General features: G+C 32.6%; 1 protein-coding gene across 1 annotated transcript; it reads right to left on the minus strand.

Annotated features, from left to right (window-relative positions):
- On the minus strand, positions 1-17,411 carry LOC122581164 (callose synthase 2-like). The gene is made up of 43 exons (XM_043753331.1): positions 17,315-17,411; positions 16,847-17,065; positions 15,699-15,799; positions 15,304-15,422; positions 14,789-14,882; positions 14,582-14,692; positions 14,388-14,504; positions 13,922-14,014; positions 13,718-13,809; positions 13,444-13,570; positions 12,463-12,600; positions 12,309-12,385; positions 11,908-11,992; positions 11,312-11,434; positions 11,099-11,216; positions 9,761-10,095; positions 9,197-9,249; positions 9,047-9,107; positions 8,820-8,901; positions 8,674-8,723; positions 8,121-8,207; positions 7,902-8,036; positions 7,708-7,799; positions 7,529-7,613; positions 6,919-7,079; positions 6,712-6,835; positions 6,471-6,571; positions 6,263-6,389; positions 5,919-6,070; positions 5,233-5,342; positions 5,034-5,159; positions 4,878-4,946; positions 4,597-4,786; positions 4,343-4,499; positions 3,512-3,631; positions 3,327-3,442; positions 2,684-2,767; positions 2,475-2,587; positions 2,168-2,397; positions 1,296-2,090; positions 1,135-1,185; positions 790-975; positions 1-426 (listed from the first exon to the last, which is right to left on the minus strand). Exons 2-43 carry the CDS (start codon positions 17,034-17,036, stop codon positions 181-183), a joined length of 5,823 nt encoding a protein of 1,940 aa, XP_043609266.1. The 5' UTR covers positions 17,037-17,065; positions 17,315-17,411; the 3' UTR covers positions 1-180.
- Between the last annotated feature and the right edge of the window lie 9,477 nt (positions 17,412-26,888).

Raw genomic sequence — 26,888 nt, forward strand, 5'->3', positions numbered from 1 at the left:
TCAAGAAACGCATGCATCATTTACATATTAGCACTTGCGTGAAAGTATGAGATCTCTCTCAAAATACCCCATCACCACAATCCACGTGGCGCTGGTGTATTTTACATACATGTATGTTTTGTGAATAGAACAAATATGTATTTACATTGTTCCCGTGGTAGTGAAAGTATGAGATCTATCTTAACTGTTGGAGGATTTGTCTTTCTTCTGTCCACCACCAAGAATACGAGAAATCTGTAGACCTCTACTGAAGGCTTGGTTAAATAGCATACGTGTTTGGAACTCTGAGACGAATGGGAACCAAGCTAGAAAAGCGACCGGAGTGAATAGAAGTAAACCCATGATTATTTCATAGTATTGTGCTAGGGTTCTGATCGATGACCACATTCCAGATCGTCTCAGAACTGGCCTCAAGGCTTGTGCAATCTGATAAAGAAGACCATTTAACATTATTAATACACAAGAACAGCAAAGTTAATATCATGTTTCTTTATTTCCAACTCGAGTCCAACTTTTAGAATGGAAAAACTTCATGAGATTGTATCAAAGATAACACAGAAAACACAACATTTTATTGTTAACGTTGTCAAAAGACAAGCCAAAATAAAAAATGATGATGGTAAAATTCATGGAAATTAAGTATAAAAATTGAGATCGTAAGCTATTCCTTTCACACCGCTGACAAATTCAACCATTTCCCCAACTTGAATCTCGTTCAACCCATAAAGAATTATAAGTACATCAAAATTTTGGTGAATGAAGCAACGTTTGAAGATAACTTTTACTTACCAAAAGCAGCCCCCATCCCGTAGGCAGAAATGCTAGGATGCATATTACTATATCCTTTATAGTCATATGAGGTAATGCAATCAAAGTAATCAGAGTAGCAGCAAACGCAAGGACGATAAAACCATTTATCAAACGGAACAGAAGTTGATAGTCGGCACTAAGAGTTTTTCTCCAATATGACATGACCTGAAATTAATTAGCAAAAATAAATAAGGTACATACAAGCTAAAAGTATTCAAGATGTATTTATAAAGCATAAATAAGAGTCAATCTTTCTTATCTGAAGCATAGTTTCAGTGCCATTCTAAATGATTATAAAACTAGAGAATACTAAGTGTAACACACCTTCATTAAAAATAGTGCCCCAATTAACACAATCCATGAAATTCCATAGACCTGCAACCAAGAAGCAAATTTCTCAACACTTGAGTTACGGACTTTTGAAGACCTTGAGGTTACACAGAGTGATAGAGAATAATCAGAACAATCAGAAACATAGAATGTACCAAAAAACTTTTGCTCTCTGTTAAGCTGAGGTGATACACAAGTCCAAACTGATAAATGAAGAACCTAAGCGCCAAAACAATCTCTGTAATGGTACCCCGTACCCCAGAAGATATAAGATGCTCTTGTTCTTTTTCCCACCATGATTCCCAACTTTTATCAACGGAAACACCAATTCCTCCACGATTGCTTATCCACTTGCTCCAATCTGTCCAATCATCAACAATCTTTTGCCATTCGAACCCCGAGGGATTAAAAAGAAACGGGGCAAAGAGCCATGATCCCACCATAAACCACATTGAAATTGTAATCAATATGTATGCAACTGAACCTCTATAAGACTGGCCAAAAATTTCATATACAACAAGTAAGATCAGAAGCTCAATTCCCTTGACAAAGTGGCTCCGAGAGTAAAGTCTATAATTCTCAGCAAACTTGGCATGGAACACGACAAATCCACGACCTGTAGCTCTGTACTGAGCACCTCCATGAAGCAAAGTCCGTCCATAGTAATGGGTTTTTGTTCCGAGTGAAAATGTAAAAAATACAGAAGCTAATTGTAGTTGCATCAAAACAAAATCGGTAAATGCTCTATTGAACCCTCTTTCGAGACCTATTTCCATCATCATTGGCAGTGCCATAAGAAAGCCAATTTGAACAAAAGATTGAGAGGCAAGAGCTACTTGAAGGGGTTTATCGTTCACCACCGCCCTATTAGTAGTCAACTCTCTCTCAAGTCCACTCAGAACAAGGTAGAGACGTCCATAAAGAAAGACATATACAATAAGTACTGTGAGCTGCCATAAAACACAAATTAATGGTCAGTCATTATTGAGTTATAAAATTCAGAAAACATGACATTTTCAAATCTTACCAGTGTATTGAAATAGAATCCCACAGTGGTGAAATAGCATGACATCATGCGAAAGAAATCAAAACGATGTCCCAGCCTATATATATCACGACTCATTGTCTGCTCCCCATTTCCGTTAGCTATCTTTGCCTCAAATAACGAGATTTGGTTAAGACCGACGTCTCTGCCTTTACCAACTTGTATGTATTCATGATGAGTTACATTTCCTCCACGTAATGTAGAATTGAAACCTGAGACAGATGGAATATGTAAACACAAGACAGGCAAATGATAGTGAAATACATGGTAAAATATAAAAAATACTTGCCTGCAAAAATATCCTCACTCAGGTTAACGATTTTAGAAGCCTTGCTCACACCACCTCTGGTCAAGTGAAACAGTCTTTCAAAAACATCTGGATGCCCATAATGAAATCGCACTCTGAATGAACAAGGTTACATGAACTGTGAGGTCAACCTGGGCCAGAACTATATAATTACATGAATATCTGTGATATGCCAAAATCAAAAAACTTACTTTAATGGGTTGGCCAACAATCTTTGACCAATAGTAACAAAACTTGTCTCCTGATTTGACATGAACCATGCAAGAGAGGAAACACTGCAAGCATAAATCATAGAAAAAAGGTTATTAAGTATTAACCACAAAGTTGAGTAATACTAAAAGGCCATAGATCATAAACAGATATTAAAGGCCATGATAAACTAAATGACTATAGACTAATAGATTATTGAACAATTTGAAGACTATCTAGTTTGGATGTTAAATGTGATCTTTTCTTTAATAAGTGTTTTAATTAGGACAACTCATTATCTTAAGTTCTAAAACTTTATAACAATCGTTACTGGAACTGGTTAATTGATTGTGGACCAATTTCTTTATTTGACCTAACTTATTATCTGTATTTTTATTTTTAAGACATCTTTAAAGCTACCAAAAAAACTTCTCAGTTAATAATATGACATGCCAACTATTGCTTTTTTGATTGACTGAGTCACTGAAGTATACAAACCAAATGAAACAACAGGCAATGCAAAGAAAAAAAAAAAAACAGAAGAAGAATATATATATATATATATATAGAGAGAGAGAGAGAGAACAAAAAAAGACATAAATCACACAGCTAGTTGGTAGGGAAAGAAACAATTCCCTAATGTACCTGCCAGTGAATATATGCTCCCTAAGTCCAAGTATGGTCGGGGTCCTTACACCATGCGTAACAAGAAACTCTTGAAGTAAATTTCTCATTTTAAAGGCTTCTTCCATGTAGTTATCCTGTTGATATGACAATAAGCAGGCTAAGACGGTGTAATTTCTAGAATCCAAGGAGATATAAAGAAATACCTGATTCATGTCTATCGTTTGCAGTCCCTCTCCACGTGTAAAAATTATAGCATGGTTCTGGTTTTCTGGCTTTCCCTCCCCCAATATGGCAGGTCCTGGAAGTTTTATACGATATATAACCTGAAAAAACAATATAGCCAATGGTATTAGCATTCTGATTTATGAAAAGTAGTCAAGGAAAGCACATATTTCTTATATTGATTATTCTAAAATCCTACCTCTGTCCTCTACTAAACTTGTATTCGTTATTTTGTTAAAATTCTAACTCCTCTCTTTATCTACAATTCTTAGACTGATCTTTTTGTCATAATACTATACCTGTTGACGTAGCGTTTTTTCATTCTTCTATAGCAAAAATAACCATGAATTACTATTCTATCCAAAAAGTTACTAAATTTTACTTCTTACAATAATAATAATAATATTATAAAGTGATGTTACCCAACAACATATTGTTTTACTATCATTTAGTATCATAGTGAATGTCTAAGATGAGATGTCATAATGGCTCACACTGCTTGAGAACTTATAGATCTATGTAATCTACGCCACACACAAGTATTTGTGTTGGAACCATACTCAAACAACGAAAAAATAGAACCACACACTAACTAAGAGCAGCCTAAATTTTATTATTACTGCATAAAACCTGTGAGATCATTTATTTTATTCCATTGATCTATATAGCCATTGATCATTTATGGCTACAACTCATTTCGAAAAGTTTAAACAACTTTCGAAAATGAGAGTTCCAACGTGTTTCAGGTCAACCTTTATAACATCCCATTAACATGAATGGATTGGGTCTTTACAGAAAGTAGGAGCTTGTACCTGATCTTGGTTTTGAACTGGGTCAGATGAGTCACCAGATTTTGGCACAGCTTTCACAAGAACTGAATAATAAGAAACTTTGTCAACAACTTTTCTCAATTTTTCATCACTGGTTTCTTCAACCTCATCAATATAGGCGACACGAAGAGATGGATACCTGCTCATGAACATAAGGATGTTGAGAGAAGGTGGTATACAATAATACATACTTTCTACATTAATTATATATATATAAAAAAAAAGATATTTCCTACGTTGTCATGAGCTTTAATATGTCATGGGCACGAGCATCAGCACGTCTTTTTTGGATACCATACTGTTGGCAAGATACCACATATGAGAACTTCATATCCACCACGGCTTGACACTGTGTCAATAATGATCTTTCATTGCTTAAATATTCTTCAGTATTAGATGATGCAGCCTTGTAGCCTTTCATCAACTCTGAAAAAGAAGTAAAATGTGTATGACATGCTAATCCAATATAGCACAAACAGCCAAGAAAAGAAAGCACAATGCTCACAGTCACACATACCATCATCTTTTGCCATGTCAAGGAAAGCTTGAAGTTCCAATGCTTGCCGATTATACATCATACCTCGTACTGACATAAGTTCCAAGTGGAGAGAAATTACAAACATAAGAGTTGTAATAAAAGTAAGCTGGTACAAAAGATAAATTAAACACATACCAGTTTTAGTTAGCGTTTGACCTCTATATGATGCCCAATGGCGAAGTTGTTCTTCCGTATCAGGAAGAGCTTTCATTTCATCTTCATTTTTACAGTTCACCCGTTGAAGGAAATTATCCCATTCGTCTGTATAACACTTATTTACTCAGTAAACAGACAGATTCAATAACAGAAGAAACAGTTAAGAAAACAAACTGGCCTGGGAAAATTTTCTGCAAATAGAATAGGATAGAAACCCCATCTTCATTCGGCTTTTCTAGGGTATCCACGGAGAAAAGGACATCCTCATTGAAGTAAGGAGTTAGAATCCTTTGATAAAACAAGTTGTCACAAAATTATTAGGCAACCAAATAAGTATAGTTAACTATTATTCAAAGGATATATATACAATTATCAACTTATAATCAGCCCTTATGTGGATCGCCTCATATGCTATTTTGTAGAAGAGAACCCATAAAACTACCATAACTTTGATTATTATCTCACTCCGTCCAATATTATCACAAAGAGTACCAGTATATAAATCACAGTGGTAATAGATTTATCAAAAGTCGTGGTACCTATATTAACTCCCTTTCTATAAATGCTGTCGACCATACTTTAATTTTTGAAAATCACTTTTTGACCATTTAATTAATTCTCGTTCACCTGAATATTACTCGTATATTTTCTTTTTCATGATCCTCGCGCTATCAAGGACTCACAAAAAGTAAGTGCTAAGTGGCCAAACCAAAGAGACATTGGCAATGGTATATTGTTGTAATTGACATCAAATTCCTTATCATATCTATCAAAAACAATTAAATACTAGTAGTATATGGATGGCCTACTGTCCCCAACATGAGCCAATATTGCATAAAACTAATGCACGGACTGCAGACTTACGAAAAAGATATCATGTTTCGAACTTTGGGTGCTTCAGGCATATCCATAAACAACGAATTTGAGAAGAAAGAGATACGCCTTCTGGCTTCTATGTTTGATGGCACATCCATAGCAGATTCCTTTTCAGTAAGCAAGAGATGTAGCCTTCTTATCTGCAGGCAACAGTAACATGCTTCACATTTACAGCTAAAAGGTAAATATGGCCACTTCATCATAACACAATATTATCGACTGATTTTCACATACAAAGATTCTACTTCTTTTGTGAGTGGGAGTCTATTTTGTTACTAATAATGGAAGATATAATAAGGTAAAAGCAGGAAGTCAAATAAACTTGATCTTACTTTCTCTTTCCATGCTTCAGTTTCTCTTGTAACAGGAAAATTAAGATTTTCAAAGAATTTCTGATATTGCTTATCTTGTGCAACTTCACTATTTCCAAAAGAACCACCAAGGGTTGATTCCATCAAACTACACGTGAAAAGAAAGAAAGAAGAGTTCATTAGAGAATGTTACTTAATTCAGAAGGTCGATAATGCGACTTCACTATACCTAGAAATCGACTCGTTCACTATTATATCTCTTGTCACCACCTCCAACATGTTAAGTAACACAATGACAACTTCATCCTTGTCACTTTTTTCATTTTTTATCTGTAGAAAATAAAGATAACTTGGAGTCAACACTTGCTTGATTGAAAATGCATAATGAAAAAATGAAACAAATTTTATTAAAGGAGATTTTAGAGGTAGAACCACTTATCCCATGCTTTCAAAGAAAATAGTATATTTACCAGAAACTCAATAAGCTTAACGAACTGTTCAGTGAGGCTAGGCAATTCATGCATATCAAACTCGCTTAACACGTCTCCCTTCTCTATATGGTCATCAACGATGGAAAATATCTCGTTCAGGACACTGAAAAAAATCAAACCACATTTTTGAACAAGTTAGTCGAATAAAATACATGTGTGGAATGACTCAGATGCTGATTTACATACGTCTTCTCACGATCTCCATTAACCAGGAAATTCATAATATTTTGGCATGAAGCATAGCACTCGCGAATTGCATAGACCATGTAACGGTCTGAATCCATCCTCTTTTGCAGTTCGGAGTCCCTTCCATTACTATCTTTTGCCATATCCAATGCTATAGGAAGCTGCAAAATGAACCACAACGATGTCAGTACGTATGTATGCCTAAAAGGTGACAATTTTGACCAATTTACTTATGAATAGAGAAATTCATGTTTAATTTATCTCAAACAGGTCAATTATAAAAATAGCTTGAATATACATGAACCAAGGAGGCGAAATTTGCCTAAAGATGTACTTCTAACATAAGACCTCCTAAGGAATTTTGTTTGAGAATCATATTGATATGAAATATTTAGGGATCATATGGAAGTGGAACATGCATAATTAAGAAAAGGTTTGTAGTTTTTGAAGAAAAGAGTTCTGGCTCAGCTTGGCCCATATAGACCAATGCTAAAAATGAACTGTTTTCACTTTTGACTGGTTACCCAACCCACCCGCCTGATCCGCCCATTTCCACCTTTGATATGCCCTTAAAGATTTACGAAAGAACATCAATTGGGATGTAATAAACCTTGCTAGCAAGTAAAAAGGGAGGCCACTGAATAAGATCCAAACCAAGATCTGCCCAGTATGGCATGAGTAAAAGGTCCATTTCCCTGATAACCATTACAAAACACATGTAAAACTCAGTACATACACTATAAAAGAAGATTTTAGAGATATATTTGTATCAAATTCTTTTCATATCACCTATTATTTATCAAATCCTCTTCCCTGAAACTTCTAATTATTTCATTCCACATTTGAGCAAACCTTGCTGCATCCTCTTTGTTAGATGTGACCTGAAACAAATACCCAAATAGATAAATGTAAAAAAAGAAAAAAAGAAAAATGCCAAAAGGTTGTTCGGTGTGGGTTACTATGGACAAGATAATAGATTAAACCTTAGTGAATCTACGTGATAGAGTAGCCTTGAGTCCCTTTTTAGTCTTTTCACTTCTCTCTGCTGGAATTAAGCAACCCTTAAAAGCAATTGGCAATTGCTCAAACCGGCTTCTCAACATGCCCAGAGTCCGTATCTGAAAAGAAATATATTCGAGAATGGGACTGGAGAACACAAAAATAAAAGTAAAAATAAATTAATCAAGTGGCAGTGGACCAACCTCTCCAAGACGACGAAAAGCACCATAGAAACCACCAAATATTGTAGAAAAGATGGCATACCAAATTTGGGTGTCCATAAAATAGACCTATGCAATATTAGAAAAAAACAATTTACTGGACAAACCAAATTCATATGCCAACGGAATAAGGTTCCTAGTGAAAATGGAAAAAAGAGCATGCTGGGTTGGCTGGGTAGCGGATCAGCGGTTCCAGGTCAAAATGGGAAATTATTATTGTCGGTCAACAGATGTCGAGTCTGATTGATTCACAAAGACTTTTTGCCTTCTATTATTTGAATTTTACAGATAACATCATGCTAAACAAGCTTACAAAATATTATTATAATAATAATAACCTTAACTTGCTTACGTAGAACAAATTACAAGGTTTTTGCAATGTAAATACACTTTGACCCATTCAACCCGTTTTCAATTTATCTAGCTTTATGATTTACTCTTTTGACTCATATGGACAAAGAAACAAAGTATAACCCAAATCAACCCAAATCACTCTAGTTTGAAAAATAGAATAAATCAAATAAAAATAACATACAAGAATAATAGGAGCCCAGAGTGCTATGACAACACCCATGTTGTTGCTAGCTGAAAATATAAAAGAAGGATGTGTAAATTAAAAGTTATGTCTAGATGTAATGTATCTACTTGTAATTTAGTGCACAGGATCACAAACTGGATTACCTTGGGGGAAGAACTCATGCCATTGATAACGTCTTACTGAAACTCGCATAATTGCTTTTGTTGGACCCACTAGTGGCTTTATCTGCAATTTATGTTCCAAGCATTAGAATTTATAAGAAATAATAGTTTCATAATCTTCTTTCACTTCGAGTACAAAATAACTGACTGCTATTGAAAAGAAAATACAAATGAATGTCGCAAGCAAAATATGATTTAGCGATACACACCTCTAAGTAGTAACTGAAAGCTAACTTTGCCACTAGAAGGGCAACCCAAAAGAATGTGTACCTAGAAAAAAACAGTAAAGGTTACACAAAAAAGTATTGGATACTAATTTGACCAATATGCATATGTGTTTCTATAATAAGGAGTCATACTTGATTAAAGAAAGAGGATCCTCATGCATTCCCCTTCCGACATATAGTGGAAGCTGCAAATTTTAAGGAATAATTACAAACAATTTCTAAATGACACTTAAGTAATGGTAATACGCATCACTATGTGAATGCTATATATTCTTAAAAGTATAGCTCAAGTCTTGAGGCTTGTAGTGAGTCAGTGAAGAGGTGACAAAACTGGCAGGTCTGGTAACAGATCAAATTCAGAAGAATCTGGTTGGGTAGAATTAGGTTGACCTGAAAACTATCTGTCCAAATGTTTACTTTTTGTTAAACCTTCAGTGTGCATAATGTCTCCAAAAGTTATATTATCAACAATATCAAATTTTGCATTAATTGACTTGTAACTTGTTTAATGCATTAAAATACACTTACCCCTTTCGGTTAAACCAAGTTTTGTAAGACCCATTAGAAAATACATAACCCAATCACCCCGTTTATTAGGAAACAAGTCAAAATTGCCATTCCCACCTCAATTTGAAGAAAGGTGTAGAGAGTAAGAACTAATAAACACATTAAAAGTTGATAAAGGTTTCCATGTACCTGAGACCACCACATGATGAGCCTCACAATTCGGTAATCTGATCTTTCTAGATACCGACGGACAAATGGGAAGAGGAACAATAATGAAGAAAGCATGTTTGGAGACAAATAGACAACAATTGCCAAAATGAACAAAGAAGAGGAACTTGGTCCATTGCCAAACCAGTTCTTCATGGTCTCTCCAAATCCAGACGGATTGTTCAGACTATAAGTATATGTTATTGGTAGAACTATAACCCAGGCAGCTGCAGAAACAGTCTTCAGAACATATCGGAGCTTCACATGAAATGACATGCTGTACCTTGCTTTCCACATCATTACAAGATCAATCACAGCTGAAATGGAAGGACAATCATGAGATTAGCTATGAAATTTAGCAATATGTAAGTCTTATTCACCTTTAAGTATAGGACTTCCCAAAATAAAATTGTAAAAAAAGAGGGTTGAGTGGGCTGTTGAGGGTTCCAAAAAGATTAAAATGGGTCATTTTATATTAGAGGTTGGAACGGACCACACCGAGTTTAATATACCCGTAAATACTTTTACCTCCATTGTTTTACAATACCTGAATAATAGATACATTAACTGCGATTGCAGTAACGATAGAATCACTAAGTAAAAGAATTCAGGAGGTTGTATAGTAAAAGTAAAATTTCGGCAACATTCAACTCGATTGGCCCATTACCGTTTTAAACAATAAAAAAAATTAATCTGTTTTAAATTTAACATAACCTAAATCAACCCATGCATAAGTAGATGGGTTAAAACTGCTGCATATAGTTGGTAACATAGTTGCCTTGATTATAACGTAGATCTAGATGATGAGTTAAAAGACCCAAACTGAGTATGAAGTCAACACCCACATCCCACAAGAATTTAGCCATTTACATGGTACAAAGGACGCATTTGTTCAGTAATTCACGAATTTATGTTACATGATAGCTTTTAGTGCTTTTAGATTTTCCAATTTCAAGTAGAAGGTTAAATATCAAATTTTCAAATGTTAATACTGCTTTTGATAGGATTCTAGAATGGAAAATGATAAATCCTCCTAAAGATTAGCCTAAGAATCCTCCTAAAACTATAAGTAGGTCACATGTGGTATTCACTAATTCTCTTTTCTAATCTTGCCCCTGATTTTTCCACATGTCATCATCTCATTGTTAGGAGGATTTAAGGCTCTTTAGTTAGAAGGATTAAGCATTTCCAGGTAGAATATACATTGTGACTTCCTTTGTCCCCACCAAATGACTAGATATTCTAATATAAACTTGAAATTATTTGTCAGTTGAATGTTGCAAAAAGAATTTGGGTTAGACGAAGTATGCCACTAGTTACCTTGTGCAAGTTTCAAAATTGCAGCTGTTATGAAGATGCTCAACACTTTCTTGAACACTTTCCCGTCAAATATAGAACTTAGATTACCAGACCCATTCCATGCTATAATTATCATTGCCTTTAAGTTGGTTTTTCATGACAAAAGAAAAATCTAGTCAATGAAACAAATCTGGAAAAAAAAACAGCACGCCATCAAAGAAATGAAAAGCATACCTGTAAACATAATATGAAAAAGCTCCACATCCTATCAAAACTTCTAAAGATATGCCAGTATGAATCTATCTCAACAAAATTGATCTTCCCTACCCAACGACCCTTACTAGCAGGTTTTTCCACCTGAAAGATAAATAATTAGTAAAGTGAAGCTGTGATAACTGATAATATCAAATGGAGAAAAGCATTAAAGCCTTGTCAGATCACTTATTTCTTCTTTTTGGAGTGACCATTGAATCTATGTAGGTGAATAAAAAATTTACCGATTTTCAGAAACAACATAGCTCTTTGAACATGTCCACGCACAATTTTAATATCTTGTCTCATCTTTCCAACTAATCGTGAGAATTAATATACACTTTGAAATGCATCAAATAAGCCTTATTTTGAAATATACTAATCAAAACTACCCAAACTAATTGAGATTGGAATATACTTTTATTTTCATCCACCCAAGATACTATGATCATTGCAATAAACCATGGAACAGACAGCTTCGTATTTGCAAGCATATAAATAAAACTTGAAGTTTGCAGGAAATATCAATAAAAAAGCCAGAATCGTAAAATGGGAAACGGGGCAACTACAATACTTACATCGTTTTCTTTAATTACTTCAGGAACGTGAAAAAAATCGGCATCAGCGCGCATTGGCCATCCAATACGAAAACAGTCGACTGACCTACAACATAATACCACTTGAGTAACACATTAAAGATTTAACAAATTTACCATCAAGTTAGAGGTGGCAGTATGTGCGCGTTGGGTAACGGGTTAAAATAGGTCAAGTTCTTTTATAGGTCAGAACAGGTTAAACTTTTGTAAGGGTCGGGTTTGTGTATCCCTTTTGTCCAAATTTTATGAGCTTCATTCAATAATAATCATTGCATTAAATACAATAATAATCTAAAAGAACAGATTAAGTAATCTTGGAGGTTGTATTCAATAAATTATACACTCCAGCATTAATTGATAAGAGGCAAAGGTGAGATTGATACCAAAAATACTCATTCAGATCATCATAATTTCTCCATTGAGAATGTTTTGTCTTCCCCCCTTTGCTTTTATGAGCTTCCTGCAAGGAATAATTATCGGAGACTGAACTACTATTTACACAAAAAACTGTAACACCTCTTAAAGTTTTTACAACACCTTTGCAACTGTATCGTAGATAGGAGTCACAACTTTTCTCAAGAATGCCTCCTTTTCACCCCCATAGGCAGGCTTGATATTCTCACCAGTCACAGAGCTTACACTTCCAGCCAGCATACCATAAAGTTCAAATGCCATCTGGGAAGCATAAAACAATTTTACAGATGCATTGGAATACAAACGGAACAGCTTGAAAACAAGTTGCAAAAACGATCAAGTATTGATTTCTTTAGCATGTTTCAGTGGTAGCAATATCAACCCATTTACTATTTAGTCATTAAGGGTAGATTGATGGGCACCCTTTGGTCCAATGTACCGCATTGGTACCTACATAACCCCCATGCTAGGATAGTATCAAGGTTAACTACCCTTTCAGTTCTACCAAAGGATTTGCGTTCTGCAAGAATCAAACCTAGGTGGCCCATAAGAAATGGTGGCATGGTGGCCGACCCACCTAGTGGGTGGGTTTTTAGTCATTTGTTAATAAATAGGTAACTTTGGATCTTGTTTATCTCAACAAGACAAGTCGAAAAACTACCCGAAAGGGAAATAGATCCAACGGGTAAAAGCAAAAACTGTATGAGAAAACAAAGTGTCAATGGGTAATCCAAACTGGCCCGGTCAGTTTTGACTTATACTAAATTTAACTGCTTCAACCAGATCCCGTTTTGACATGTTGCTCAACCCGCCCATCTTACCACCTCTAGATTGTTTCATATCATTTCTCATTTTCCTTTTGAGTTCAGTTTTCCCAATGTGAAGGTACAAAGATATGAGCCCATAAACTGAAGACAAGTATCATGAAGTAATTACAACTAAATGATGGGCATTTATATTCAGATTTTTCCTATATGTGTCATAAATTCAATAGCATGCACCTTTTCATCTGGTACAGGCTATTCATAAATCAAAATAATATAAACAAAATCAAAGAAACAGATAGGGAAAACTGGAAGACCATAACAGAGTTATTATAAATACATGGTGATAAATGTAGCATAGGCATTCTGGCATAAATCTCAAGTTTGCAGCTTCCCCCCATATGAGAAGATACAGACCCATGTATAAAAGTTTTCTTTGTTGCACTTCTTTTTGAATATTGGGGAACCTATAAATGGCAAATATCGGAGTCAGAACAATGCATATATATAATTAATTTACTCCACATAGAAATCAATTTACAGGTTGAGAGTTGAAATTATCGACATTATATATGATGAGTGGTTGTAAATATGTTAAAGGATACTAGACTCACCAAAGACTATGCTTGCGACCTAAATATTCGCACCACTTCTGATAATTTTTAAACAGTTTATTCATAACTTCATTCACTGCAGCATCATCCAACTACAAAATGAAACGAAAAAATGTACAAGAATTTTTATCACCAACAAACATGTAAATGGCATATTAAACTTATTGCATGTTACACCCTGAAGTATAATATAATACACGGTACCTTAGCTTGTTGGCCAAGCTTTGGATTTTGTCGAATATGAATATTTGCCAATAACAAAATTAAGTGCTCCCTTTGATTTGAGACACTATCTTTCTGCAATTTATAAAGAGTCATACCAAAATTAATTACAAAGAAAAAAAAAAGCTAAGAAGGAAGAGGTTAACTTGATCAAACTAGCTGAAAGTCGGCCAAAGTCTAACTACAATGCATACAAGTATACAGCATCCTTAATTATATTATTTAAAGCTTTTGAATACTTGCTACAAAAATGGTGTTTTTGTAAACAAAATTAACACATCGGTTATTTATAAAGAAAAAAAATTGAAGTTTAAAAAAAAAAAATGTTGGTCAACCTGACCCGTAAACTTTGACCCACACTTAAAAATGACTCCCATCAACCTGAATCTGTTTTGACCTGCCACCCAACCCTATCATAACCATCCAACTTGCCAGCTCTATATATCACCTGAAAGCCAAACATAGCTTGCAGCCAATCCAAAATATCTTCATCATCTTTTTTCTTGTAGCCTTTGGGCCACGGCAAACCTCTGGTGTTACGAAGAGCAGAGACAGAAGCTTGTATCTATAAATGAACAAGTGAAGTATGTAACGTACATATGCGAAATGAAAAACGATCACAAAAAAATTTTAAGAACAAACCTCTGGATATCTCATAATTGCTTGATTTTTACTGTCCGGATCAAGTGGAAGTATATTATAAGGAGCATACATTTCTGTCTTCTCAGCAACCTTTTTCTGTGTTTCAATGATCTGTGCACATGTTTACAATAAATAATCCACCAAAGTTCATATAAAGATATAAATAATCATCAGATATCTTGAAGGAAAAGCGGTATAAGCACTTACTTCTTCTGCAACATCCACAGATTCAGTGAGATTTACAGCCTTTAATACCTCAAACAGAACAGCAGCAGTTTGATAAGCTTTTGTAAGACGGGTGCTGATATTAGAAGCACATATCACAATCAGAAAATAGAAAGGAAAAAAAAGGCAGAATAGACAAACCTAGAGGTGGCAATATCAACTTGTTAGCTTATGAATGGTTCAATTCAGATTAAATTTACCTCTAGCAGGTCTCATACTCACATGGGCAAATTTGAGAATATAGCTAACTAGAAACACGTTGGGATCCCCGAAGTAAATGACAAATGCATAAACCTCCTAAATTACCTTATACAAAAATTGAACAAATGATAAAACTTTATTACTTTGGACAGAGAGTGTTTCGGGTCAACCCAGCATGACATGGCCTGTTCTGACCACACCCAAGAAGTTGGCCCATGCCAGCTATGACCTGTTACCCAGCCTGACCCACCCATTTTACCACCTCTAACAAAAATCGTAGAACAAAAAATGATTACCGGTCAGCTTTATCAGCATTTTGCAACGCCTGAATGTACTTCCCATAATAATGCCGATAAAAGCTTTGCATTTCACGAGCATCACTCTTTGTTCGTCCTGCTAATGTTGTTGCGTCTTCCTGCATAGAGTTTATCGTGTAAGCTCATAATGGACGCTAATTCTGGCTCTTATGCCATTGCACTTTTTGAGAGAAACAAAAGATGACATAGAACAGAACACAAATGATAGCTTTTTAGCCACAAAATAAACATCTAACATAACTTGATGAAGTATAAATATTGGTATTTGGTTTCTCGCTCCCACGTGCGCCACTCGAGTATTTTCAAAAAAATCCAATCATTATTACAAAATTAGCAGCCTGATAATCGAAATGAATTGCAGAAAGAACACATACCCTTTCTAGGCGTTGAAGTAGAGCAGTCTTGAACTGACGAACACCACGACCACTTGATGTTGGATCTAACCTGTGAGCCTTCTCAAAGGCGTAGAACCGGCCTGATTATGCATCAAGTAAAGTTATCTTCATGTCATTACATGTAAGCAAGCAAAAGGGAGCTATAGCATGATGAAGGGATCTGCTTACAATAAATTTACCGAAAATGTTGTAGTTCTTACCTGATTTTTCTTTTATTAATGTCCCTAGCAGATTACTATCTTAAATATTGTCATAACTTGACCAAGTCAAAGAACTAAAGAACTTTTGTCATTGCAAACATATATTCTTAATGCTTTTTCTGATTTGTATGAACACGACCAAGGATTTAATTTCAATTATAATATTTTCCCTTATATACATAGTTCTTCTTATACTTATTAACTTTTTTTGAGTTTTTCACAGTAAGATATGTCATTGCATCATATTCAAGCCAAGCTCACTAGGTTTAAAAATCAAGAAAATAACAACATGATCATAAGCTGTTCCCATAATAAACGCAACTAAATGGTAGGAATTTTGGTTACACAAATTTATTGCTAACACGGTCTTTTCCATATAGTTAACATCTTTTTTTCAAAAACCAAAACTGATTGCATACATCACCCATTCATAAAAATAAAAAAAAATAAAAAAGTAAGTAACTGCTCAGTGCCGCCATCCGCGGGTTTTGAGCCCCAATACCTCGACGGTGTATGGGGGAGGTTAAGATGTAGGCAGACCTTACCTCTACCTAAGTAGAGAGGTTGCTTCCAGTTTCTACCCAAATGGTAGAAAAGGCCCTCCAACCTTTGCATGGGATGAGGATCGAACCCATGACCTCTGTCTCCAGAGGCAAGGGTGTTTACCACTGATCCAACCATGCTGCTACCCATTCATATAAAACTATATTTATCATTTTCCAGAAATTAAGTATACTTCGTTTATTAAGTATAAACTTCAAAAACAATCCAAATTAATTCACTATTTCTTGCTACAAACCAAAGTCATACCCACATGTTCCTTATGAACAAAACCCCAAGTTTTCAGGACTCCAACAACCTAATCCTATATAACATACCATATGAAAACAAAAACAAAAAAAAAAAATACGAAAACCGAAGACTTACATAGATAAGCAACCCTTGGGTTACTTGGTTCAACTTCATTAGCGACACGAAGAATCGGCGCAATTTCCACAAGTGATGACGGCACCACTTCACTATCCATCATCGCCTCCCCGCCCAAATTACCGGCCGTTTGAGTCCGCAGCAGCTGCCTAGCAGGCGGCTGCTCCGACCCTCTTCTAGCATAAGCCATTCTACCTCTACAAATATCTAAATCACCACCTAGTACAAACAAACATCATATATATAAAATAATAATAATAAAAATAAAAAAACATATACTAAATCAAAAAATTATTACAAACACGGTTCCTTAAACATATCAGAATTTCATAACAACCCAAAATTCAAGTTATGGATACAAACATTCTAACATCAATAAAAGCAAAAAATAAAAATAATCCTGAATAATAAATATAAAACAGTAGATATAGATGATGATGATGATGATGATGATGGATATAAACTTACCAAGTAACTGAAATAATTAAATTAAGCTGCATATGAAACAAACTTTTGTGTATCACTTTTTTGTGTGATGTTTTTCTTTTAGTTTGTTTGGATAAAAAGACAACCAATTATAAAATTGAGAAGCAAATATGTTTGCTGCTGAGAAAGTGACATGGGAAAGAAAGGTTAAAAACTTTTATAAATCTGTTTTTTACTAAATGCACCCTTTACTACAACGTATAGTTGTACATTGTGTATAAAATATTGTACCTTAAGTGTTTCTAGGAAAAGAAAATAGAAGGAGAAGCACTTTTTCAAACATATTCTGGAATTGACTATTTGACTTTTTGTTAATGTAACAGTGAGCTCAAATACCACCACCAATCGTATGTTTTTTTTTCTTTTAACTAGTAAGTAGTAATTGCTCCTTGTATTTACGATTTGTTTCTTTTAATTGGTGTATAATTAATTGGGTTGAATTAAGTGGTTGGAATAGTTGTTTTTAATTTAAAGATAGGTTTTCTCTATGTCTAATAAGATTGAAGATTTTTTTACTTTTATTATAGGTTAAAATCAGTCTGTCTACATTAGATATAAGTAAGATTGTCTACATCTTTTTTTTTTGAAAGGTGAACTTTGTTAAAAATTTCGTGTCGTGATTAAATAGCGAGAGATCTAGTATACGTTGTTTTAACCTCAACTTCTCTCAAACATCGTCAAAAACGGTGTTTAGATTCAAAAACTATGAAAAACTGCATTTAGTGTTAACTATTTACTTTTTACTTATTATTTTGTTAACGGGTGCATAAAGGTTTTGAGTTTGGTTTTCTTTATATTTTGTAAATGATAAATGCTATATATGGGTGTTTATTATCTTTTGAGATTGTATTGAATGTTGTATAATGATCAACGTAAATTTGAAGGGAAAATGATTTATGATATTAACATCATCTTTGTTGGATGATGTTGCTTTCACAAACTAACTTAAATCATTTTTTACACATGTCAAAAAGCTCACCATGATTTTAATGATCTGTGAAAGCAACATCATCCAACCAAAATAATATTAACATTATCCAAGTTATCTCCAAATTTGAAACATAAAAAGGTAAACATTTGGATGGTGGACAAAAAAAGTACTCAAATATCTTGATTGGACATATATATCTCAATAGAAAAAATAAATTTATCATCAATTAAATTCAAATAAAAAAACTTAATTTGTTTATTGAGTGATATAGAATATAAATGTTTTTAGAAATATACATGTAAATATCATATATTACAAATTTTTTCATATCTTATGAACTAATTATACTTTAAAAATAACTGTATCTATAGTTTTGTTTATTTTAAATGTTTATATTATTATAACTTTAGAAGCAATTCTTTTTGCAGTGGATATAAAAATGATAAATTTCACCCATTACTATTCACGTCTAAATTTAATTTAAAAAATGGATCTATTTACGAATAAATAAAGGTATGAGTATAATTATGAATTAAATATAGATATACATGCAAGTGGTAATAAAATAAAATATGTAACATTGTTATTAGTTTATACTAATAGTGAATGTTGATCGATGATATGATGAAGTGGTTACAATACAAATAAGTTGATCGATAATATAATGAAGTGGTTACAATACAATTGAACAAAATTCAAATAGAATGATGGATGTTTCTCACTTTCGGTACCATCAATCAAATAAACGACAAACAAGTATGATAAAAATGAAACGACATATTCATATTGATGTGTAATGAAGTTATAAGTCATCTTAATCTTTATATTATTAAATTATTATTATATTATGATTATATAACTTAGATAAAAAGAAACTTGTTAAAACGTAACCAAAACGAGATTTTTATATATGAAGCTATCTTGTCTGAATACAAACGTGTAACTTAAGATAGAGAAAAAGACACGTACAAAACAATTACTAATGACTATCTATCATGATATTTTATCACAAATATTTAACTCAATTTAAATCATGAATATAAAATGTTACTAGGAAAATGATATGTCGACGTATAAATACATCACTATTCACTAGTGTCACCATCATTTATCTATCAATATCAATATCAATTTTATTACCTAGTTTATTCGACTCTTAAAAAAAAAACAAGAAATTACTTGGTTTATCTATAACCCCTTATAAAACATATTAAATTTTCTATTATAGGAAATTTCAGCATTTTTTTATACCCAAAATACCCCTATTTCTTAATCCTAATTCTCCTATACACTAATCTATACTTTTATACTATCTAATACAAAAAAATAACTATCTCTTTAAATGTTACATAAGGAAATTATGTAAAATAAATTACACTACCAGTCCTTTATCTTTTAAAATATCTTCATTAACCTTTTAAATCAATTATCTACATCACTTGACGCCGCCTCCACCACCAACAATCGCTTCCACCACCACACCATCGTCGTCCCGACCACCGCCGCATTGCGCGGGTACCGTGCTAGTTCATTTAAAAGTGATCTAGTAAATATAAGGTTGTTTCTCATTTAAGTTTAGATAGAAAATCCTTAACCTTCGTTAGTAGATAAATCACCTCATCATTTATTACTCCTATAACCTATAATACCCTGTGAAATATTACCCCACCGGCTACCCGTTAATCCCTTGTTAATGTTTTAAGGCACTTTGTAAGATATGCATTTAATTTTAGTTGGCTAAATCTTTTTGTGATTTTCCATAGTGCGATGTTTATTTTATGATATAAATTGTGTTGGGATAATTGGGATGGATAAATGATGATGAAGGATCGTATATTATGATAGTAACATCCGTTCGGAAAGTTGGATGGTCAACATCCAAATCAAGATAAAACGACTCTCATGATCTATTTCTTATACGTCAAAGTTTATACGATAACTACTCGTAATTTTTTAGTAGGCTACAATAGTTATAAAATTTCAGAAGTATAGAATTCCCAACGAAAACCACAAAGAACTGATGGACGGGTTTAAAAATCTACATATTTGCGAGACTTGATAACTGTATTGATATTACCTATACCCAAAGTTGTTTGATATATCGATGCACGTACGTATATATACTCCAAACTTGTTAGATGTAACTTTATAAAACTATAGTAGTGATGATCAATTATGCAAGCATTTCTTTTTGAACGATCTTGGTACCCGCGCAATGTGGCGGCGATGATGGCGGTACGATGGAGGCGGCGTCAGATAGTGTATGTAATTGATGTAAAGATATTTTATTTAAATGGGGATAATAGATATATTTTATAATATAAGAGACTAATTGTGTAATTTAATATTAAGGGTTGGTAGTGATTTAATTCATTAAGGATAAATTTGTTAATTTGCATGTCCCATTTTTTGTAAACTTTCAACATAGAGTTATAATTTTTATATAATAGTATAGAAGTATAGATAACTTAATTATTTTGTAATAAGTAAAGAAAATTTCATTTTGAAATAATGTATGTATTGCTATCAATATTGTTTTTTTTAATTATGCAAGCATTTCTTTTTGAATAACTTAATTATTTTGTAATAAGTAAGGAAAATTTCATTTTGAAATAGTGTATGTATTGCTATCAATATTGTTTTTTTCACAAGTATATATAATTTCATTTTGAAGTATTTCCCATCATATTTCAGTGATTGAGCACCAGTTTTATATGCTGAAGGTCTCGAGTTCGAGACATGGGAATGACACTTAAAAGGAATTTCACATAAAATCCTCCAGTGAAGCAGGTTTGAGTCTTGCAGAGGGGGCAGAGTTTTATCCCAATTAAATGTCGTGCATTCGGGCGGTTTAATTAGTTGGTAGTTTCTCCTCCTACTAGGTATTAAGGGTGAGGGGGCTCTCTAGCGTGGACTCGGTTAAGACAATGTAAGCTAGATCCCCTATTACGAGCAAATGATCCACGCCTTTCAAAAATAAATAAATAAATAAATATAATTAACAAAAGTCACATATAATTATTCTGTAGTGTGTACACATGCACGTGATATGCTACATATTAAAGAGGTTGGCAATGTATGTGTGGTGAGTGAGTGGTTGGTGCCACCACACGCCGCCAATGAAAAAAAAACATGGCATGGTGTTGAGTGGTGAAACCACTTATTTCATTGATGCGTGGTTAATTACCTCTTGCATAACTTTTTTTTTTGTCTTTTATCTTTTATTATTAACATATTATTAGGTATAGTGTGGTGTGAGTAGGGGATTGTCAATGATGTCGGAGCCAGGATACGATGTTTATGACTATTGGGAGGGTCATACTACATAAACTTTGAAAATCTTTGGCCGAGCTATAGAGAATCCGTTGCGTTTGCGTCTATTGAGGGAGGCTTGGCACCACCTAACCCCCTTGCCCCCGCCTTCGGTTGTTAAAAAAAAAATATAGATTATGGTATGAGTTAGAGGTAAATGAGACGACATAAGAAAAATAATCAGAAGTGACTGGTATGAAAAAAACTTACATTGAAGCACATATATTAGCACACATTCTTGTTGGAGTTTTTTTTAGAAATATTTTCCATATCAAGGGATACGAAAAGGGTACCCGCGCAATGCAACGACGGTCACGGCGATGGGTGGTGGTGGTGGCGGTAACGGTGTGGTTATTAATGTGAAAGTAATTAATGTAAAAAAGGGGTAGTGTAATTATTTTAAGGGTTAACAAATGTATCTTGTAAATAATCTCATTAAGAGTATTATAGTTAATTAAATATGTTAGGTGAAAATATTTAAATTAGTGAAAAAAGAAAAGAAATAGTTTGGATTGATAAGGTTAGAAAATATTTTAGGGATATTTTGGATAGATGTGGTGTGTGGGTCAAAAATGTGTTGAAAGTTAATATTTTTAAGTATTTTAAAGATAGAAAGTTAAAAATAAAGGAGTGATAATTTATATTATAAAAGAGTATAAATATAAATGATATGAAATTATGAATAATGTTTATATCTCATTTCTTCAAACTCCACTTTTAACCTAAGAGTTTTGTTAATAACAGCCCTTAGGGTTGTCAGTATTAATTAATTTGAAGCATTAAAATTTGTACATTGTCTTGCGAAAATTTAGGGGACGGTTATTGATATATTGATATATAAAATACTACTTTTATGCATGTAATAAGTTGTTAAGGACAATTTTTAGGGTTGTTATTATCATTTTCTTTACATAATAAGGTCTGTTTGTTGTTCTAAGATAGGCGTACATAAGGTGTGTTGTCGTAAGATAGGCGTACATATGAATAATATTTTTGTGTACACCGATGTCAATGTTAAATCTCTTAACAACTAAACTTTACAAATTTTAGATTCATATCTAATTGATATGCATACACGGAGCAATAATAGTAAGTAAGTAACTGCTCAGTGCCGTCTTCTGCGGGTTTTGAGCCCCAATACTTTGACGGTGTATGGGGGAGGTTAAGATGTAGGCAAACCTTACCTCTATCTAAGTAGAGAGACTGCTTCTAGTTTCCACCTAAATGGTAGAAAAAACCCTCCAACCTTTGCATGGGATGAGGATCGAACCCATGATCTCTGTCTCCAGAGGCAAGGGTGTTTACCACTGATCCAACCATACTGCTTAATTGTTAACGAAAATAATCTACCAATAAACTAAAAAAGGATTAAGATGTTCTTGATACGACATGTGCTGTAATCCTTGATCAATATGTGTCCTTTTATTATTTATTTTATTATATTAGTTTTTTTATTGTATATTGATTCAATTTCCTTATATTAGACGTAGAATTAAACTCTAACTCTTGGCTTATGAATACAAAATACATCACAATCTTATTTGATTGATCGTTTTATCATTAATAATATTATCTCTTTTTCTTTCTCAATTTTTCAGCTCTTATTACTTATATTACTTATAATAAGTTATTAACATGAAATTTTCAAAAATTTGAGTTTACGATCCAAAATCAAAAAGCTATTTGCTGTCACCCACTATGCTTACAAGTTCCGTTTTTGATGTGATTATAAAAAGTTAAGGTAAATCCAAAACTCTAACTAAACATATATTATATTTATCATTACTGTTTATTACAGTATAATTTAGTTTTGATCACTGGTTTATCTTAACCATAATTTATTTCATACTCACGAATCATGTATGAGGCATATTCAAATTTTTTATGATACAATCTATATAACTACCGTATATCATATGGGTATTAGAACTAGTATATGTATATTGAAAAATTGGTGTACGTATACGTATCTACGTATAATTGGCCAATAACTAAATTTAAATATTCTTTTTGTCATGGGCTTCATGAGAAGCTTGAATGGTTAATGTTATTATTTTTCTTGAAGGAAATATGTTTACCATGTTGATGTTGATGTATCCAATTCCATGTGCTTAATGTTAATGTTATTATTTTTCTTGAAGGAAATATGTATCAATTATTTTTACATTCACCATCATCGTCGCCTCCATCACCGTTTTCACTGTCACCCCCACCACCACCACTTCCGCCATCACTACCCCACCGTCACCGCATTACGCGAGCATCATTGTAGTTAGCTTTTAAAGACATATATGAACATTCTTGTTATATTTATTGGTATTTTCTTTTTAATACATTTAAGTCTGTATACTTTAAATGTTTTTTATGACTAAGTCAATTTTTAATTAATCACAACCACATATCTTTCAAACACTTTAAAACTTCCAAAAGCCAAAACATCCAAAACTTCTAATCACAACCAAATATTTTGCTCTAATGTTAAAAGTGAAATGATCTAACTAAATAGCCTAAACATCTTCCTAATCATGAGATGATAAAATGTGGAAAAATCAAAAGCAAGATTAGAAAAAAGAATTAATGGATAACACATGTCATGATTTTGAAGGTTTTACTATAGTTTTTTTCCAAATTGGTGTAGTAGGAAAACTTATTTACCAATTTGGTATGGTTTCAAAAATATTTACCATTTTAGTATAAAACTTAATTAAACATTATATTTATAATATATAAAAACAAGAAAAAGGATTAATTATCATCTGTTTTTCCATTATCATGTTCCTGTATTGAGCGGACAATGATAATGATAGAGTTGATCTCTAAATCTAAGACGTTAAATATGATGATGGGTTGATATAAACTTAAAATATATAGCAGAAAAATCAAATCAAATTTATGGATTTTCAACTTAAGCATATTAACTCGTCTTTCGTTTATATAATGCCATATAAGGATGAATATAAATAGTAAATGTATTTGCTAAGCAAAGTACTTGTACCACAAAGTGATTGAAAAATCTGAGCATGCAGAAAGTATTAAAGTTTGTTTGCTTATATTGAGCAGATTCAAGATGAAAATCAAAAATAAATAAATTTCATATAAATATATAGAGAAAGATAATTAATTTGTAATAACAATACATACCAATAATCAGAACTATGACAGCTTAGAGAAGTTAGTTTAAAAATACTTTTTACTTGATTAAAAATGATAGTCCTTATTCAATGTTGTGATATATTAGTACTTTAATCTCATGATGTTTCAATATATTCCGTACTTGAAATCATACGAGGAATATGAAGAATTTTATTAAGTTCTAAATATTAAATTGAAAAAAAGGAACTTAAATGTTATCCAAAAAGAAAACATAGGTCAGCAAAGTGATCCAATGATAACAATTTAATATTCTTTTTCATTCAAAGGTTGTAACTTTTTTAGAAATAAATTAAGTGGTTGTTTAATAGTTATTGGAAGATATAATGTTTAATTAAGTTTTATACTAAAATGATAAATATTTTCAAAACCATACCAATTTGGTAAATAAGTTTTCCCATTACACCTATTTAAAAAAAAACTCGTTTTACTATTTTAAAAGGATTTTTAAGAGAATATTTTGGATGATTGATCATTTTCTTTTTCCAATGTTAAATACATTTTCACACATCTCATTTAGTCTTTTTGGCTCCTTAAAAAAGACTACTTTTTAACAAATTATTATGCTTTAAATAATGAACCGTTATAATTTAATAAAAGATTAAAATACCGACATTGAGGTCATGGTCAACATTAAAATAATTGTTAAATGACACAAGAAATTTCGCAAAACATCATGCATCGAGACAATACAAGCACAACTGCACAAGTGTAATTTTGTCGCTAATTTTACGCTATTTTTAATTAACATAGCATATGCTGCCCAATTTCAAGTCTTCAGCTTTTCAGGTAATGCTAAGTCGCTAAGATTAAAAATTATATTCAATAGTATAGATGGTTCATATGTTTTGGTCACACGTTTCATTGAAATTAGATTCAATTGATGGCAATTTTTCATTTGTTTAAACAGCCGATTTGTTTTGTACTGTTTTTCTGATGATGATTTGAAATAATATCATGTACAAGTTTCCAACAAATATGTATGTTGATGACCAAAGATATCGTTATGTCCCACAATTCATGTATGTCAATCCATTAATGACATGTTAGGTCACAAATCACAATCAAAGTTTTGTTACATTAGACAAAACTTAAAATGTCATCATTACATACGTACGTAGAACTAATTTTAGAAGGCTAGAAATAAAGCTCGGTTTTTTGATATTAAGGCAATGTTGAAGATAGATGGGGTTTGTTAAATACAGCTCTTAGGGTTGTGTTTAAATTGCATACAATGTTTGTAAATTTACCAGGAAAATCAGGGGGTGAACTTTTAATATGGAAGATACAAGTTTTTTTATACACATTAAATATAACCTTGTATTTAGCATTTACCAAGATATTATGTAAAGCATCAGGACGAGTTGAAATTTCCTTAGTACAAAATTAGATCTAAGAATAAAATGATTAAGTGGAAAGGATGTTGCAAGTAACAACTGATGTAAATTGTGTATTTATGTACGCTGTGATATTTTGACCCAATGTTTTGGGTTTATGTATGAGTAAAATTCAACTTTCAAAAAGGAAAGATATATACGTAGAACTTTCTTTAGACAACAAACATATATGTGTTAATGCCTCATGTTTATCTTAGTTTTCTGCCACTCTTAATTATTTTGGTCGAGTAGTAGTTTTAATTTTAAGATGCGAATTACTTGAGGTCTATCATACATTAAAGTGAAAAGTTCACATATGCCATTAAAAAGTCACATAATATCATATTTGTCCAATTTAATTTTAAAATATCATTAATGTCATTCTAATACACTTAAATTTTAAATATGTCACTCATAAGATACTCAAATATCAAATATGCCATTGTTAAAGTAAAAAAAATAATATGTACCAAAATACATTATTAAATATTATATATGTCATTGAAATTTATATCAAATACTTTAAATTTATCATTAAATTTTAAATTCTAAATTATCCTTTTTTTAATTCATTACTTTTGTTGCATCAAATGTCATTGGAGACTAATTATTAAGCAAAAATAAAAACATTACATATGGTTGAGTTACTTACTAACCATGATCACAACAATTATTATATACCATGAATTGAATAACGAATTTAAGAACATCAATCAAATTAATCATGTCAGTAATTAACATTGAATTAAATTTACACATTTCGGAAATTAAAATACCATGGATTGAA

The sequence above is a fragment of the Erigeron canadensis genome, chromosome 9 (genome assembly GCF_010389155.1).
Source record: "Erigeron canadensis isolate Cc75 chromosome 9, C_canadensis_v1, whole genome shotgun sequence".
Classification (NCBI taxonomy): Eukaryota; Viridiplantae; Streptophyta; class Magnoliopsida; order Asterales; family Asteraceae; genus Erigeron; species Erigeron canadensis.